Below are 16,657 nucleotides of genomic sequence, written 5' to 3'. Positions count from 1 at the left end.
TTAAGTCTGTGAGGGGGTGCATGTGAAAGTGTGGGAGTGTGTGTGTCTATAAGGGTGTGTGTGGGTGTCTGTGTGCGCGTCTGTGTGTACCTGTGTCCGTGTATGTGAGAGTGTGTGTGTGTGTAGGAATATCTGTGTGTGTGTGTGTGTAGTGCAACGGTGATCACCTGTAATGTGACATGAACCCAAGGTTCCGGTTGAGGCCCTCCCTATGGGTACCGAACTTAGCTATCAGCCTCTGATCGGCCACTTTTCTCTGCTGCCTGTCCCGAAGTCCACCTTGGAGGATGGTCACCCGAAGGTCCGAGGCTGAATGTCCTGGACCACAGTACTTTGCTCAAAAACTGAGTGAATTTATGTAAAACTCCGTTTTCTCACTTTTTAGATTAGAATCAATCTAAACATCATGGCATAGACAGAAAACACAGGGGGCCAACACCTTCAACACATTGTCTCGCTACCACCATTGTTAACAGCTAACCCGAGAATGCAACTTTAAAAAAATGTTTTGTGATTTACACATGAAAGAAGTGAAACTATCACTGTATTCTAACAGATGAAAGGCTTAACAGATAATCAATTTTTCAAAGTATAATTTCAGTTACACCACACTGTAAAGTTTTGCTATAAATTCTTGTGTGTTAGGATTGAGCCCTCCACTAACACCTGATGAAGGAGCGTCGCTCCGAAAGCTAGTGTGCTTCCAATTAAACCTGTTGGACTATAACCTGGTGTTGTGTGATTTTTAACTTTGCACACCCCAGTCCAACACCGGCATCTCCAAATCATATCTCACTCACGTTAGGGAGGAAATGTTCTATCCTTACCTGCTCTATGTGTGACTTCATCCCCACACCAATGTGGTGGCCTCCTAACTGGAAAGGAAATCATTCAGTTGGATCAAAATGCTACAAATCCTAAAAGGAAAACTAAGCCGACCTATGCTTTAGAAACAACAGTGAAGAAACAACAACAGTGAAATTCTCCAGGGCAATTAGGGATAAGCAAATAATGATGGACTAGCAGAAATCCCTACGTCCCATAACTGAATTAGAAAATTGATGCAAAGCAATGAAAAAAAATTCTAGCATACATACCTTTAACTAGGCCACATTTAGACTATTGTCAAGATTCGAGTGGCGCTGGAAAAGCACAGCAGGCCAGGCAGCATCCAAGGGACAGGAAAATCAACATTTTGGGCATCAGGAATGGGGGCTGAACTGGAAGGTTGGAACTGGGGTAAGGTGGGGGGAGGGGAAATGAGGAAACTGGTGAAGTTCACATTGATACCCTGGGTCCTGAGGTGGAAGATGAGGCATTCTTCCTCCAGGCGTCGGGTGGTGAGGGAGTGGTGATGGAGGAGGCTCAGGACCTGCATGTCCTCGGCTGAGTGGAAGGGGAAGTTGAATGTTTGGGGGCAGTGGGGTTGATTGGTGCGGGTGTCCCAGAGATTTTCTCTGAAGCGCTCTGCATGTAGGCATCCAGTCTCCCCAATGTAGAGGAGACCGCATCAGGAGCAACGGATACAGTAAATGACGTGTGGAAGTGCAGGTGAAACTTGGATGGATGTGGAAGGCTCCTTTGGGGCCTTGGACGGAGGTGAGGGGGGAGGTTTGGGCGCAGGTTTTGCAATTCCTGCGGTGGCAGGGGAAGGTGCCAGGAGGGGAGGGTGGGTTGTTAAGGGACGTGGAGGGAATGGTCTTTACGGAAAGCGTTAGGGGTGGGGAGGGAAATATATCTCTGGTGGTGGGGTCCCCTTGTAGATGGCGAAAATGGTGGAGGATGATGCAATGTATGCGGAGGTTGGTGGGGTGGAGGGTGAGGACTGTGCAGTTCTGTCCTTGTTGCGGTTGGAGGGGTGTGGTTCATGGGCTGAGATGTGGGATGTGGATGAGATGCGCTGGAGGGCATCTGGGAGAGGAAAGTGAGGTCTTTAAAGAAGGACCAGTTCCACCACAGAACAAACCAGATGGCCTCCTTCTTTAAAGATCACAATTTCCCCTCCCACATCGTTGATGATGCCCTCCAGCTTTTCCAGCACCACTCTAATCTTGACTCTGGTCTCCAGCACCTGCAGTACTCACTTTGCCCACATTTAGAATATTGTGTACCATTCCAGTCACCACACTACTAGAATGGTGGAGAGGCTTTGGAGAAGGTACAGGAATGGTTTACCAGGATGTTGCCTAGTTTCGAAGCTATGAGGAGAGATTGGACAAACCTGGGATTGTTTTCAATTGAACATTTCAGAATGAGGGATGAACTCATAGAAGTTTACAAAATTATGAGAGACATGGATAGAATGGACAGTCGGGAGTCTTTTTCATAGGGTAGAAATATCGATTACTTGGGGACATTGGTTTAGGGCAATAGGGGATAAATTTACAGGAGATGTGAGAGGCAAGTGTTTTTACAGAGAGGGTGGTAAGTGCCTGGAATACACTGCCAGAGGAGATGGTGGAGGCAGGTACAATAGCACCACTTGAGAGGCATCTTTACAGATAAATGAATAGGCAGGGAATAAAGGGAATAAATAATGGACCACATAGGGGCAAAAGATTTTTAGTTTAGAAAGGCATCATGTGTCAGTGTAGTCTTGGTGGGCCGAAGGGTCTGATCCTGTGCTGTACTGTTCTTTGTTCAGTCAAAACAGTGGTTTGCACTGAGAGGGCATTCTGAATGTTATACTGCTCTGATCAGCTCTCCATCCAGGTAGTTATTCTGCAGGGATTACGGGTCTTAAATATTTACCCTGAAAAAATGTGAAGGCATACTTTTATGTAAGTTTTATAGACCTCAACAACAGTGGCTGTAGAGACTGGGTTGTTAAGCAGAGTCAAGGCTGAGATAGACAGATTTTTAATGAGTGAGAGAAACAAGAGTTATTGGGAAAAGACGTATTGAAGATTATAAGATCAGCCACGATTTCATTGAATGGACAGGAGATTTGAAGGGCTGAATGGTCTGCTTTAGCTCCCACATTTTATAATCTTAAGCTCTGTGCTGTGGACTTCCTGATAGCTACTCTATTTTCTCTCTGTCTCCCTGGTGTTTCAAGGTTTTCCTGTGTCCTGCTCCCTCTTTCGCTCTCCTGCCCTGATTTGGGTCATGCTGTCTCTGTCTCTCGCGTGCTCTCTCTCTCTCTCTCTTTCTGATACAGATCTTGCTCTATCTCTACTAATCAGATCTGTGTGTCTTCAAGGTTTTCCAGCACAATAATAACATGCTGCAGGCTCACGCCCCAGCCTGATCATGCTCCACATTGAAATCAATTATCTGGTCAACGTTCCCAGATAAATGCAACAGAATCAGATGAGTACTTGCAGCTGTCATGAAGGCTTCAATCAAAGGACAACTCCTCAGATCTTTTATTGTCAGCACTGGAAAAGCTCACAATCTGATATGGTGCTGCTGCATACCAAAGAGGCCATCTGACCTCTTGAGTATAACTTTCAATTAAGACTTTCAACTTTCAAAAATATTGAGTTTTCTGTTAACTTAGTGGTAACCAGAACATTATGTTGAAATAGATCCAGATGAAGACTTGACACCACAGTGATGTTATCCTGTCACTTTGTATTTAAGGTGGCGATGTCAGGAGATTTGTAAAACCTCCGGGTGAAATGTTCACCTTGCAAGAAATTGAGCAGGTTTGTCTTAGGTCATCTACTTGCATGTGCGCATAGACGTGTCCGTGTGTGTGTCTTGGGGTTATGCCTCTTCTCCCTCCTTCAATTAGTGGAAACGTAGTGACAGTCATAAAAATAAAGATTGTAGTCTTCTAAATAATTGACTGTCATTTGTAAGGGTTGGAACCTCAATCAGAATAAATTAAGGTCTCTATTGATTTGGTTTCTGATTCAAAAGTCAGAGCAGTTTGTGGGGGCGGGTTGGACAGAATACTATGGCACCACCTACTGGCCAATGTGTTAGTGCACCCAGACCAAAGGAGCAAAGGACCCTGAGCTCTCATTGTTTGGCCTTAGAATTTCTACTTCATCAAAGCACATGCATTTTGATGTGAGTAGTTAGTTTCTGAGGTCACTCAACAATGTCGGGCAAATTAAGAGAATCTTGGATGGTCTTTCACTCTCATCTGATGCAGCACGGTGGCTCAGTGGTTAGCGCTGCTGCCTCACAGCACAGGGACCTGAGTTCAATTCCACCCTTAGGTGATTGTCTGTGTGGGTTTCCTCCTGGAGTCCTAGGATGTGCAAGTTATTAGGATTGGCCATAGTGTCCAGCAAGGTGTGGGTGAGGTGGGAAATGGGAAACGTAGAGTGGGCCTTGGTGAGGTGCTCTTTGGAGGGTTGGTGTTCACTTGATATGGCCTGTTTCCACACTGGAGGAATTCTATGATGATCTCAAACTTTAATCCATGAATCATTAGTCACTGTTTTAAAAGAAATGGTTTGTCCAACTAAGAGAGATGAGGATTTTTTTTTTGTCCCTCAAAGATTTGAGAGTTTTTAGAAGTGTTATCCTCACAAGGCAGTCAAACCCAAATCTATGAATTGTTTTTAAGGTGCTTAAACTCTTGGGAAGCAAAAGGTTTCCAGGGAGTGAGGGTGGAGTAGTTGGCAATGTGGAGTTGAGTTTACAATCCGAATGGCCATGATCTTATTAAATGGTTGAGCAGGCTGGAGCACCCAAATGGTCCACTTCTGTTCCTAACTTGTAAGCTTATATGAGTAGAGAGACTTTAGTATTTCATTGTACGTGGGTTATTGAAAATCGGATGCAGAGGTGTGCCAGTACACTCCTGGAACCAGTCACGTATTTTGATCTCTGAGATTCTCTTTAGGGTGATTATTCCATGTTCAGCTCTGATATTGGCTGAGCCTCTAAAGTATTTTCCTCTCTTGGTTCCCAGACTCCACTGATGTCTCATGCCTGACATTTGCACTCCCAATTTGGTTAGGGAATGGCAGAAGATGCATTATTGGGGCAGTCATTATAATAACTTCCAACAACAGAGTGTGAAGTGGCTTTGTGATGGCAAGTTCAGTGACCGATGATTTGTCATTACGCTGAGCCGGTTTGCTCACAGAGTGAAAACTCTGTTTCTGATTCAGGGTAATCCAGTGCGACGAATGGGGATGCATTACTCATGTTCAACTTCACAAAGTGGGCAGGAGATATAGGCAACTCCAATTGCCATGTGTGGATCTGAAAGTTGGTCTGTTTTTGCTGTCAGCTGTGAGCAGGTGCCATGTAAAAGATCTGTTTTGCTTCACAGGCTCTGGAGCAGCACAAGCCCATTTTGTTTTTCATCACGCACGGGGAGTCCTCCTCAGGTGTAGTTCAGGAAATGGATGGGATAGGACCTCTCTGTCATAAGTGAGTATATGTCAATCACTCAATGCAGGCTCAACTCCACCACAGGTGACCTATAACCTTCATTTTCTGTTGACCCTTTTCATTAATATTAAAAGGCTACAAGATTGCTGTCAGTTACTAAAAATAAATCCTACCTGCTCTTGTCTTTTCCCAGCAATAGCTGATCAATTTATCCCCTCTTCAAATTTACCTTCTAAAGATCATATAAATCTTCATTTCCACTCCTCCCCAAACTTGAAACTCTGAAAGCTTTACATCACCTTTCACTTCTTTAACATTCAGATCAGAAATGTTGATCAATATCCTTTTTCTGTTGCTCCATTATGCTTTATGGTAGTGCGATCATTTTTCCTATTAAGACAGCTCAATTTTTCATCAGCAGAGTTCCAATCAGACCTCCAGGCCTAATGTTCCTAATATATGTGCCTCAAAACGTAATGCTGCAGTCTGACATCTCTTCAGGTTCTGCCACTTGCATTCCACTTTCCAACTTCATTAGAAATTTACTTATGTACACTCAACACCTTTTGTAACTTTCTAATTATTCCCCTTCTCCACTGTTACTGTCTGAGCTTATCAAAACTTCTGCTAACTTGCCAACTTAATATTTTGGTCTAATATGTAAGCCTTCTTACCAGTGACATTCATATAATCTAGGACAATTCTGGCATTGACTTGCGATTTATTGCCATCATATTGCATAAGACCATCTAATTAATGCTCACATCCATACTTTAGTCAGTGGCTCATGTTCCATTTATTAATTAATTCGGAGGTTCCAAAACACTTGCTGCCTGTCTCCCACTCCATTCCTTCAGAAGAGTTGAAAGTTTACAAATCCCAGGGACCCAATGATTGAACATTCCAGAATGTTGAAATAGTGATCACATTTCAACATTGTATAGATTCTGGACAGCGCCTACAATTGGCAGGGTAAAAATATAACTCCAGTATTTAAAAAAGGAGTGTCAGAAAAGAATGGGGAATTACAATCCTGTTTGCCTGACATCCTTAGTGGGAATAGTATATAAAGATATATAAAGGATATGATAACTAGACTCTTGGATACTAATGATCTGATCTGGCAAAAATAACATAGTTTTATGAAAGGGAATATTTCTGTCAAACCTATTAAATGTTTTTGATGATGTAACTAGCCAAGTAGATAAGCGGGGAGCCAGAAAATGTTCAAACACTTTAAATATTTTCCTACACAGGTTAGGAAACAAAGCTAGAGCACCAGGATACATGGGGTAATATGCTGGCATGGATGAATTAAAGGAAAGAAAACAGTACTTATAAATGGTTCATTCTCAGGTTGGCAGGCTGCAGCTAGTGGGGTACCACAATGCGGCTGTTCACAATCTAGCTCAAGGATTTAGATGTGGGGACTAAATGTAATATTTCCAAGCTTACAGATGTCACAAAGCTAGTTTGGAATGTGTTATAAGGTTGATACTAAAAAGCATAAAGTGGATTTGGAAAGGCTGAATATGCAAGTGAATGGTAAATAGAATTTAATGTGGATAAGTGAGGTTGTCCACATGGTCAGAGAAATGGTGGTGCAGGGTATTTATTAAATGATGAGAGATTGGGAAATGTTGATGTCCAAATAGACCTAAATGTCCTTGTTCATGAGTCACTGAAAGCTGGCTGCAAATACAGCAAGAATTAAGATGACAAATGATTTGTTAGCCTTTATCGCAAGAGGATTTGAATACAGGAGTAAAGAGGTCTTGCTTCAATGATATCGATCATTGGTAAGATAGCATCTGAAGTATTGTGCAGTTTTAGTCCCTACTTAAGGAAGTGTACACTTGTTTTAAAAGATTAAAGCATGGGTTTACCAGGCAGATCCCTGGAATGGCAAGACTGTCCTGTGAGGAGAGATTATTGAAAGAGGGCCTGTATTCTATAAAATCTAAAAGAATGAGAAGTGGTCTAATTGGAAATAAGAAATTTCTTAAAGGGATTGACCAGGTGAATGAAGAAAGAGTGTTTTTGCCTGGCTGGGATTCTTGTTCCAGAGGACAAAGTCTCAGAACAAGAGGCAAATCATGTGGGACTGAGATGAATAGGACATTCCTCACTCATACAATAGTGAATTTTCAGAATTCTGTACCCCAGATATTCAATCATTGAGTATGCTCAAGGCAGAGATTGCTAGATTTCTTTTTATTCTCGAAATTGACGATACACGGATAGTGACAATATAAATGCCATTTTTCTACATGTCCCTAATGTTGTTTCATTTCTGTCCAGGCACAACTGTTTGCTGCTGGTTGATTCTGTTGCTTCTCTTGGAGGGGTCCCTCTCTACATGGATAAGCAGGGTATGTACTTATCTGATATTCTTCTCAAGAGTAGGCCATCAATCCTGCTGTCACTCTTGATCCTTTAATTCCTGTTTTGAGACAATGGGTATAAACTGTACATTGTGGATTCCAGAAGAAATTAATTCTCTTTCTAAAAGTGGCTATTTCCTCTCTGAGAAATATTGTAAAACGTTTGCAGGTTTTTGCATTTGGTCCTGCTGGAGTCTTATTGTTGTGGGATGGTGCTGCTTTGATTTACCTCTAGCTGCACGGTCAGGTACCTCTGTTACTTCTATACATGTTCACGGTTTGTTTTTACGTGACCCTGTTTTGTCCCCATTATTTGGCACAGGGTCAATGATGATAGTTTCAGGAATCATGTTTCGCTGCATGTTTCAGAGTGGAACAGTTTCTCCCTTTTCTTTGTCTCCCTCTGGGCTCCCCCTCCACCTATCTACTCACACGGTTGCTCCCTCCCACTGAATCAGCAGATTTATTCAAGTATATGAAGTACAGGCAGTTCTGGGATAACGCATGTTTCAGCAGCGCGATTTGGCTATAACGTTGCTGAAGAATTAAGGAACAGTACTTTCGAGAATGCTAACCTCCGTATGCAAAAGCGCGATTCCAGCAGGAATTGGTTCACGTGCTATGTTCTGTGCATGCGCTGATGTGCGTCTGTGAAGTTCTGCACGTATGCGATGTCAGCGCCAGTCTTTGTGACGTACTGCACATGCTCCAATGTCAGCTGCCGACAGAGCAGCTTTCTGTGAGAGGTACTGTACGGAGAGCAGCTTTCTTACATTTTTTAAATGTACTGTGTTAAATTTACTTTTGCTTTAAGAAATATGATTCCAACCTTTATTCAGGCTGTGTGATACTTTGTGTTAGACATGTGAGTGATTTTTGAGCAATTGAGAGTGATATTTTCTGCTGATCTGCCCCTTACCCCATTTTTCCCATAGGCCCCATTATTTCTATTGCTCGATTTTCTATGAAGTGAGGTTTTGCTGGAACATAACTACGGCATTATCGGAGAACTATCTGTAAAAATACTGACACCTTATTAGTAACAGCTAAGGTCAATTTTAATGCATTGCTGAGTATTTAGCTCATTGTGCTCGACTGATGCAGCCATTTTTCTCCATTCAGATATCGACATCCTTTACTCAGGATCCCAGAAAGTCCTCAACTGTCCTCCTGGAACTGCACCACTTTCGTTTAATGACAAAGCCTGGTATGTAACTGTACATCTGCTCAGCAATGTAGTGATCACAAGGATCTGCAAGAAGCTGTGTCTGCTCTCACTGTTTCCACCAGAATGGGTATATGCACATGACATCAGGTCATTTGCAGTTCTGTGAAACCCTTGAATCTTGCTAGATGACAAGCCACTGCCAAGAAATAATAATTTATGAAACACCTGCATTGTCCTCCTCTGTTTATTCCCTCAGAGAGCAAGCATCCAGCACAGGTTCAGTTCCCCAGTCTTCTGACTTTCCTTCCTTTCTTGTTCATCTTGGAACCTACAGCATCACCTTTTACAAAGTCTCTTTTTGCTTAACCAAACATCCCTGAAGCCAACACTGAGCGTTGAAAGATGAGGGAGGTAGGATGAAAGGATGGGTTCAAAAGATTTATTTTGAGGAGACTTTTCGTTAAAGATCGAGAGGGAGAAAGTAGCCAATGTTCCAGAAAGAAGGACCACATCTGCTGAAAGTTGACCATTATGGAGCAGATCATCGTGGAAAAGTACACCAAAGGTAGGATCAGGGGGAAAGCTGCAGAACTATGACAGGTAGAGACCTTGAGGCAATTTGCAAATGAAGATTAAAAACTTTCTATTGAGAAAAAGGGTGTATCAAATAATATCAGCAAAGAAAGAGATGACAGAATGTTGCATTAATTGGGATCTTTAAGTCAGAACTGAGAGGGTAGTTGAGGGAAAAGAATCTGTAGATAATGAGAATGTGGATTTCGGTCTCAGTGGCTGGTGGAGAATAAAGGATCGAGGTGGACAAATTTGTAGGGTTAGAGGTTCATTGTCTTCTTGATCAACCGGAATACGGTTTCTTAAAAGTTTAACTCGGGAATGAATCAGACACAAAGGTTGCAAGTTGTTCGTCTTGGTGAAAGGAGGAGGCTGGCAATGGACATGGAATCTGGGACACGGATGTAGACTCTTTGGCAGAAGCTTTGTCTTCCGGTTATTCGGTTGAAGGATACTCTGGCTCATCCATCGTTTGGCATCAGGTAAGAAGGACAGGAGTTGTAGAATGCAATCTGGGTGAGGACAGGATGAAGGTGTTAACACATCTAATAAAACTATCTGTGTATAGATAACATTACTGAGAGATAGCCTATAGTTGAGGAAAAGGCCATGGCAGCCTAAAGGTAATCATGTAGAACTGAAGGTGAAACTGCTGAGTTATTTTGATCATGTAGTCGAGATATTTTGCAGTCTGTAACTTGGCTGTTGTGTTCCTACATTTTGTGGGTACATTTCAAAATTACTTAGTGTTGTGAAGCATTTGGACTTCTTGAGCTTAGGACAGGCTCCATGTAAACCCAGGTATTGTCAATGTCACTGTATGAATGAGTAATCCAGAAGCCCAGGTTAATGCTCTGAGGACACAGGTTCAAACTCACCTCAGTGGCTTGTGGAATTTAATTTTTTTTAAATACTGTTCATTTGTTGGGCTATCATTTATTGCTCATCTCTAGTTGCTCTTGAAGATGGTGGTGAGTTGACTTCTTGAATCGCTACAGTACATATAGTGTACCCAGACCTATATCCTTACCTGATCTGGCCAACACGCTACACCAGCATTACATTAATGTGGTCGGCTTTCAGCTGCTTCTAAAATCATCTGATGGTCACTTAGTTCAAGGGGAATTAGGGATGAATAACAAATGCTCGCCTTGCCAGTGATACTCTAAATTGTAGAAAAGTTTACTTTGCCCAAAAAGACCTAAATCTAATTTAATTAAATCAATTTAATCTAATCTAATCTAAATCTAGCTCCAGTGGGTAAACCATAAACCAGCAATGATACAATTCCCATAAATCTGCATCTGTTTCACTCCTCCAAAAGTGTTATAGTCTCCACACTGTTATCACTTCTTAAAAACTGAGGAGACAGTTTAAAACATCAGGAATTAGTGGAGCCAGTGGCATGGTGATAACTTCATAGTACCCCTCGCGTGGAAACAGGCCATTTGGCCCAACAAGTCCATACCAACCCTCTGAAGAGTAACCCACTCAGAAGCATTCACATACCCTATTACTCGACATTTCACCTGACCAATGCACCTAACCTACAGGTCCCTGAACAATATGGACAGTTTAGCATGGCCAATTCACTTAACCTGCATATCTTCGGACTGTGGGAGGAAACCGGAGCACCCGGAGGAAACCCACGCAGGTACAGGGAGATTGTGCAAACTCCACACAGACAGTTGCCCGAGGCTGGAATCGAACCTGGGTCTCTGGCACTGTGAGGCAGCAGTGCTAACCACTGAGCCACTGTGCTGCCCACAGCTGATGGTGTCCCAGCTGATGATTCAATGTTAGCCTTGCCAATTGCTATGCACAGGCTCTTCCTAGTTTTTTAAGCCCCAGTTTGACTTTGGCCCAATAAAACTGCTGGGTTTATTTAATCACATTTAATAATGACGAGCAACAATTCAATGTTTCCAATAAATTCCGTGAATCCAACAGTTTACAGAATTCTTGGTCAGACATTGAAGAATATGCCACGACAACATTCCACATTGCTTCTACAAGTTAGCTTTTAACTTGATTGAGCTCTCCTTTCCCCTCTGTTTATATCAGAGACATCATTGTGGCTTGGCATCTCTGCACGTGTCAGAATGCCTGCAAGTGATGTCAATCACCAGAATGTCCTAAAAGCACAGAACAGAACGTGAATTCCTTTTACAAAATATTCAACACCAATCTCAAAATGTTCCCCTTTCAAGAGTTTTCTTCATAAATTCAAACGTGGTCTTTGTGTACTTTTGTTTCCACAGCCAGAAAATATTTAATCGGAGGAAGAAACCTACTTCTCTGTACCTCGATATGAGTTGGCTCTCTAACATCTGGGGCTGTGATGGGAGCCCGAGAAAGTACGATAGAGTTCTGTTCTTCCTTCATTGTTGCAAATAAGCAAGAGTCAGGAAATGTTGGGAAGGAAGGGGAGAGGAGGGAGCAGAGACATGGGTAGGGTTGAGGAAGCAATTTGTGGGAGGGCTTCTGAAGGATATGGGAGGGGAGAGAAGAGGGAAGTTGGGTGGTGGAAGAGTTTTGGAGCAACTGGGTGAGGGGAGGTAGAAATGGGGCTGGTGGGGGAGGAAGGAGAGGATGGGTGAAGAATTAAGAGGGGTGGGCACTGGCGGAGTGGAGAGCAGTTGGGCTTGGGGAGAAGGAGCAGGTGAATGTGGGCAGGACCCCAATGGAGGGGGAAGAAAAGGGGGTGTGGGAATGAGGAATGAACATTCACGTAGGAAGGAACAGGTACAAGGGATGGGGATCTCTCGGACAGATTGGCAGGGAAGGGAAAGGAGCAGGTGTTAGGGGGAAAAGGAGTTGTTCAGGAGAGGGAAGGAATGCCTGGGTGTCACTCATTCAAGGACCTCAGCTTGTACCTCGAACAAACAGTTATCATGCCACGATGTGATTCCATTGTTTAATCCTAACCCTAGCAGCATAAACGTTGAGTAAAAGCAAAGTACACAGATCTGAAATGAAAACAAACTGTCAGCACACTGTCAGAGAAATTCATCAGGTCTGACACCATCTGTGGAGGAAGAAACAGTTACTGTTTCAAGTCCAATAGCTCTTTTTCAGAAAGGCATAAATGTTGGCTTTTCCCTTGAATTGGTATTCTTGTGACAAAAGTTAAGGATGAAATGTTTTGACACAATGTGTCTTTTTTTCAGCAATTGTCAAGTCTTTTACTACCAAATGACAACTTGTATTCCGAACTTAATAGATGTTCTTGCCGTTGGTTTAAAATTAAACAAACTGAATCACTGGCTTCAAAAGGCCTCTCACAATACGACATCCATTCAAAACATACCTTCAGATATTCCCAGAGTGATTGAGTCACTTTTCCAGCACGTTTGGATCTGTGAATCTTTCTTCACTCGGATGTTTCAGAGAGGCAGAATTCACCAAGAAACAATGCTTTCAATGGACTTTGCTGGAAAAGAGCAGAATTCCAGGCCCACTATGGGTTGTGAGAATGGTGAACCTGACTGAGCTGAGAATTGAGCACTCTCACTCTTTTTACAGATACCATCATACGACCCCCATCACGGGCCTTTTTGCATTGAGAGAGGCGCTTGCAATTCTTGCAGAACAGGTGAGGACTACTTGCTTTCTGAATGTTGCTTTAATGGGACACACACATTTCATGCCATGCAAAGCACCATGTGGATTCCCGGGATAATAACTATTGGTTAGCAACTAACAGCAGCCTTTTGTCAGGACTGGATCTAACAGAATTCATCTCCTTTTCAGGACAGTACAGCTTACCGTAGACTCAGTACAATATCTAACTTTACTCCTCTCCCAGGACAATACTTAACATCCATAGGTACTTATTGTACTCTCTACATTTCTCCCATTTCTCGAGATGTTGATTTCTTCCTAAATACAAGCAAGTGCAGTGGAAATTGTCTGTATGCCCAGCTGGTTATTCTTCCTACCTGACCCTCTTGTTGCACTGGTAACAGCCCAGCCATACTGATAGTGTTCTCATTCCAGTATTTGTGACTGAAGACTCGTAAGTATCTTCAATGCAACAATAGTCGCAGGGTCGCTGGTTGTTTGTAACACAAGAGATGCAGAGTGGGAGTTGAATTTCACAAGGGCTCTTGATGTCTGCAATCCCTAGCCCACTCCATTTAAGAAGAAAAGCTGGTTTTAAGTTGGACATGCATTAAAGAAGGCCGCTCCTGTTTTGATAACACGCTCTGGATGGTCTGAAGGAGGTGAGGGTAAGATTTAACACCCCTTCTTGGGAGCATGTTTTGCCCTCTGGTCAAACACGGTCCCAGCAGTGAGAGGATTCTGTAATGGATGTTGCTAGGACACAAGTAAGCCCAGACAGCTAGAGTGGGGAGACATTGGGGAAGGTAGAGAGCACTGAGCGTGTGCTTCTCTGGCCAGATTGGAGGTAACAAAGGAGAAGATTACATTACTTAGTGTGGAAACAGGCCACACTGACCCTCCGAAGAGCAACCCACCCAGACCCATTTCCCTACATTTACCCCTTCACCTAACACTACAGGCAATTTAGCATGGCCAATTCACCTAAACTGCACATCTTTGGACTGTGGGAGGAAACCAGAGACCCGGAGGAAACACACGCAGACACAGGGAGAGTGTGCAAACTCCACACAGACAGTTGCCTGAGGTGGGAATTGAACCCGGGTCTCTGGCACGGTGAGGCAGCAGTGCTAACCACTGTGCCATCGTACTGCCCGAGAAATGAAATCTTGTGATAGTAGGAGATTATGGCAGGTCCCCATGATGTGCACAGTGTTATAACATGGACAGAATTATATTCACCCTCAAAACAAATGTTAATGATCTCTGCTGCCTGTTAATGATTGTTAATAAATTGCATTTTGGCTGGCGATGCCAGTGCCCATCTACCATATGTTGGGGACAAGGACAGGGGATGGGCTTCCCATGGCCTAAAGCATTCATCATATTTTACATGCTCCTCACCTACCAAAAACAAGGGCAAGTTGTGGAACATAACCCTATAAATCTGCCTCTGTTGCCAGAGGGGAGAAATTTACCCCATGATGCTCAAGAGCAGAGGGCTTTTAAAATTTCTTTCCTTCCTCATTCACCATCCCATTCCCATTGGAATCCCACTGGCTATTATTTCAATGGCTGAGGCATAAGCCAGTTGGCAGTACAAGATTGAATTGATCAGGTGCCTCAGAAAGGAGCTTTGAAGAGTAGGGTGAAGAAGCTGTCCTAAGTAAGCAAACGTCTTTTATTGTTGGGAAGGATTCTGCAATGCAAAGCTGCGAGGGCCGCTGTACTGGAGTATCCCTCTCTAATCTCAACCACAACACCTCCCAAATTCCTGTCAGTGCTTTGTTTCTCACTAGTGAGGTTTTGCTTTGGTGTCAGTCAGTGGACTCTTGAGTTCTTAAACTCCCCCTAGCTCCTCACCCTGTGCTGTTCACCCGATTCAGGTGGACAACCTGCAGTTGACAGGAGAGTACGGGAAGCCAAAATACTCGGGCCTGAACATGAAACCGACAGACTTCTTGTTCCCTCCCTAGTGCTGCTTGCCTGAAACGCACTGGGCTTCAAACTGTCTCCTAGTTTCTTCACAAAGTGTAAAATGACTGTCAAATCAGTCTTCATGCTTTCTGAGAAATAGAGCAAAAAAATGTTAGAGGTCATGATTTTAATCCCTAGCCCCAGAACATCAACTTCTGCCAATTACACAGCATCCTGCCTATTGTCCTGATCGCTGCCCACATGATTCTGCATCCTGCCTGTAGATGTTTCATTTTTTAGTGTTGGAGATGGGGATTTATTTTTTGATTTTGCAGTTTCATTCTTTGCTATACAGGGCCTTGAGGAATACTGGAAACTTCACCAGGAGAATGCTGAGTACCTGCACAAAGGGATAGAGGACTTGGGATTAAAACTCTTCGTAAAGGACAAGGTAATGAGCAGCACAGCAGCTAGGTTGGCGCCAGGCCACTTATATATTATACATTGTAAGCAGCGAGGAGTTGAAAATGCAAACAGGAGGCAGTGGCATAACAGGAATATCACTGGACTAGTAATCCAGATCCGCAGACTGAAATTGTGGGGTCAAATCCCACCATAGAGAAGGGAAATATCTGAAATTAAAACAGTCATTTAGTCCACTGATGCCTCTTGAGGAAAGGAAATTTGTTGACTTTATCCGATCTGACCTGTGTGTGACACCAGCTATACAATGGAATGAAACTGAACAGTCACCTGGCATTGATTTAGGGAAAACTTAGTGCCAAAGCCAACCCTGTTGTCCACCTTGACACCATCATGTGCCCAAATTGGGACAACTATCTCACAGACTCATCAAGCAACATGATATAGGGATCATCAAAGAATATCTTACAGATAAAATCTCTGATGCCATTGAAGAGACTGCATATTTCCTGTTTCACCACATGATCAATCCACAAAATGTAGCAGTATATAGTGATACTGTCCGTGTAGTGTAGCACTACCACCTTGTTGAAAAAACTACAAACTTTGAACACATCTAGCAACTTGAAACTGGGTCTCAATGAGACACTGTGGGCCATCAGCAGTAGCAGACTTAACCACAACCTGTAATCTCTTGTCTGGGTTGATCCTGCTGCCTACTGTTGGCGTCAAGCTGTGAGTTCAACCCTGCCTCAGTGAAGAGTGCAGGAAGGTATACCAGGAGCAGCGCTAGGTATAATAAAAAATGACCTCTATCTGGTCAAGCAACAACATAGGACTGCATGCAAGCCAAGCAGGGGAAGCATACGATAGACAGAGGTAAATAATGCCACAATAAACAGAGCTAAGCTCTGAACTGTTGCAACATTCGTTTGTGAATGGACGTGGAAAATAAAATATTCCCATCCTCAATCATGGGAACCCTGCATATCAGTCCAAAAAGTACTAAGATGGTCCATCTTGGCCTCCACCTGAGGCTCTCAACATTACCAAATGGTAGTCTTCAGCCAGTTCAACTCCATATATCCTTATCAGCTGAAGGTACTGGATACTGCAAATGCTATAGGCCCTGACAACATTCTAGTTATAGGACTGAAGACTTGTGCTCCAGAACTTGCTGCACCCCTTGCCATATAATTTCAATGCATCTACAATACTGGCATCTATACTACAATGTGGAAAATTTCTCAGTGTGTCTTGTCCACAAAAATGTAGGATTAGTCAAATCTAGCTAATTACAGCCACATCAGTCTACTCTCAATGATCA

At 43.1% G+C, this 16,657-nt stretch overlaps 2 protein-coding genes across 4 annotated transcripts in view; one reads left to right on the top strand and one right to left on the bottom strand.

Annotated features, from left to right (window-relative positions):
- Positions 1 to 16,657, top strand: part of agxta (alanine--glyoxylate and serine--pyruvate aminotransferase a) — a 28,053-nt gene that overhangs the window by 6,113 nt on the left and 5,283 nt on the right. Inside the window, exons 3-9 of the mRNA XM_043701816.1 lie at positions 3,586 to 3,650; positions 5,240 to 5,340; positions 7,603 to 7,673; positions 8,808 to 8,892; positions 11,688 to 11,783; positions 12,952 to 13,021; positions 15,263 to 15,358. Coding sequence (XP_043557751.1) covers positions 3,586 to 3,650; positions 5,240 to 5,340; positions 7,603 to 7,673; positions 8,808 to 8,892; positions 11,688 to 11,783; positions 12,952 to 13,021; positions 15,263 to 15,358 — 584 coding nt within the window. The remainder of the gene's footprint in view (positions 1 to 3,585; positions 3,651 to 5,239; positions 5,341 to 7,602; positions 7,674 to 8,807; positions 8,893 to 11,687; positions 11,784 to 12,951; positions 13,022 to 15,262; positions 15,359 to 16,657) is intronic.
- The window catches only part of scly (selenocysteine lyase), a 41,693-nt gene continuing 32,690 nt past the window's right edge, over positions 7,655 to 16,657 (bottom strand). Inside the window, exon 12 of one of the 3 annotated variants that reach the window (XM_043701813.1) lies at positions 7,655 to 7,744. In XM_043701813.1, the coding sequence (XP_043557748.1) occupies positions 7,698 to 7,744 (47 nt within the window). In that variant the 3' untranslated portion in view covers positions 7,655 to 7,697. Of the gene's footprint in view, positions 7,745 to 9,867; positions 9,939 to 11,529; positions 11,562 to 16,657 lie in introns of those variants that run through there. The other 2 variants (XM_043701811.1, XM_043701815.1) reach the window with 2 other exon arrangements.

The sequence above is a fragment of the Chiloscyllium plagiosum genome, chromosome 13 (assembly GCF_004010195.1).
Source record: "Chiloscyllium plagiosum isolate BGI_BamShark_2017 chromosome 13, ASM401019v2, whole genome shotgun sequence".
Lineage (NCBI taxonomy): Eukaryota > Metazoa > Chordata > Chondrichthyes > Orectolobiformes > Hemiscylliidae > Chiloscyllium > Chiloscyllium plagiosum.
This window is presented reverse-complemented; position numbering and strand designations above follow the sequence as displayed.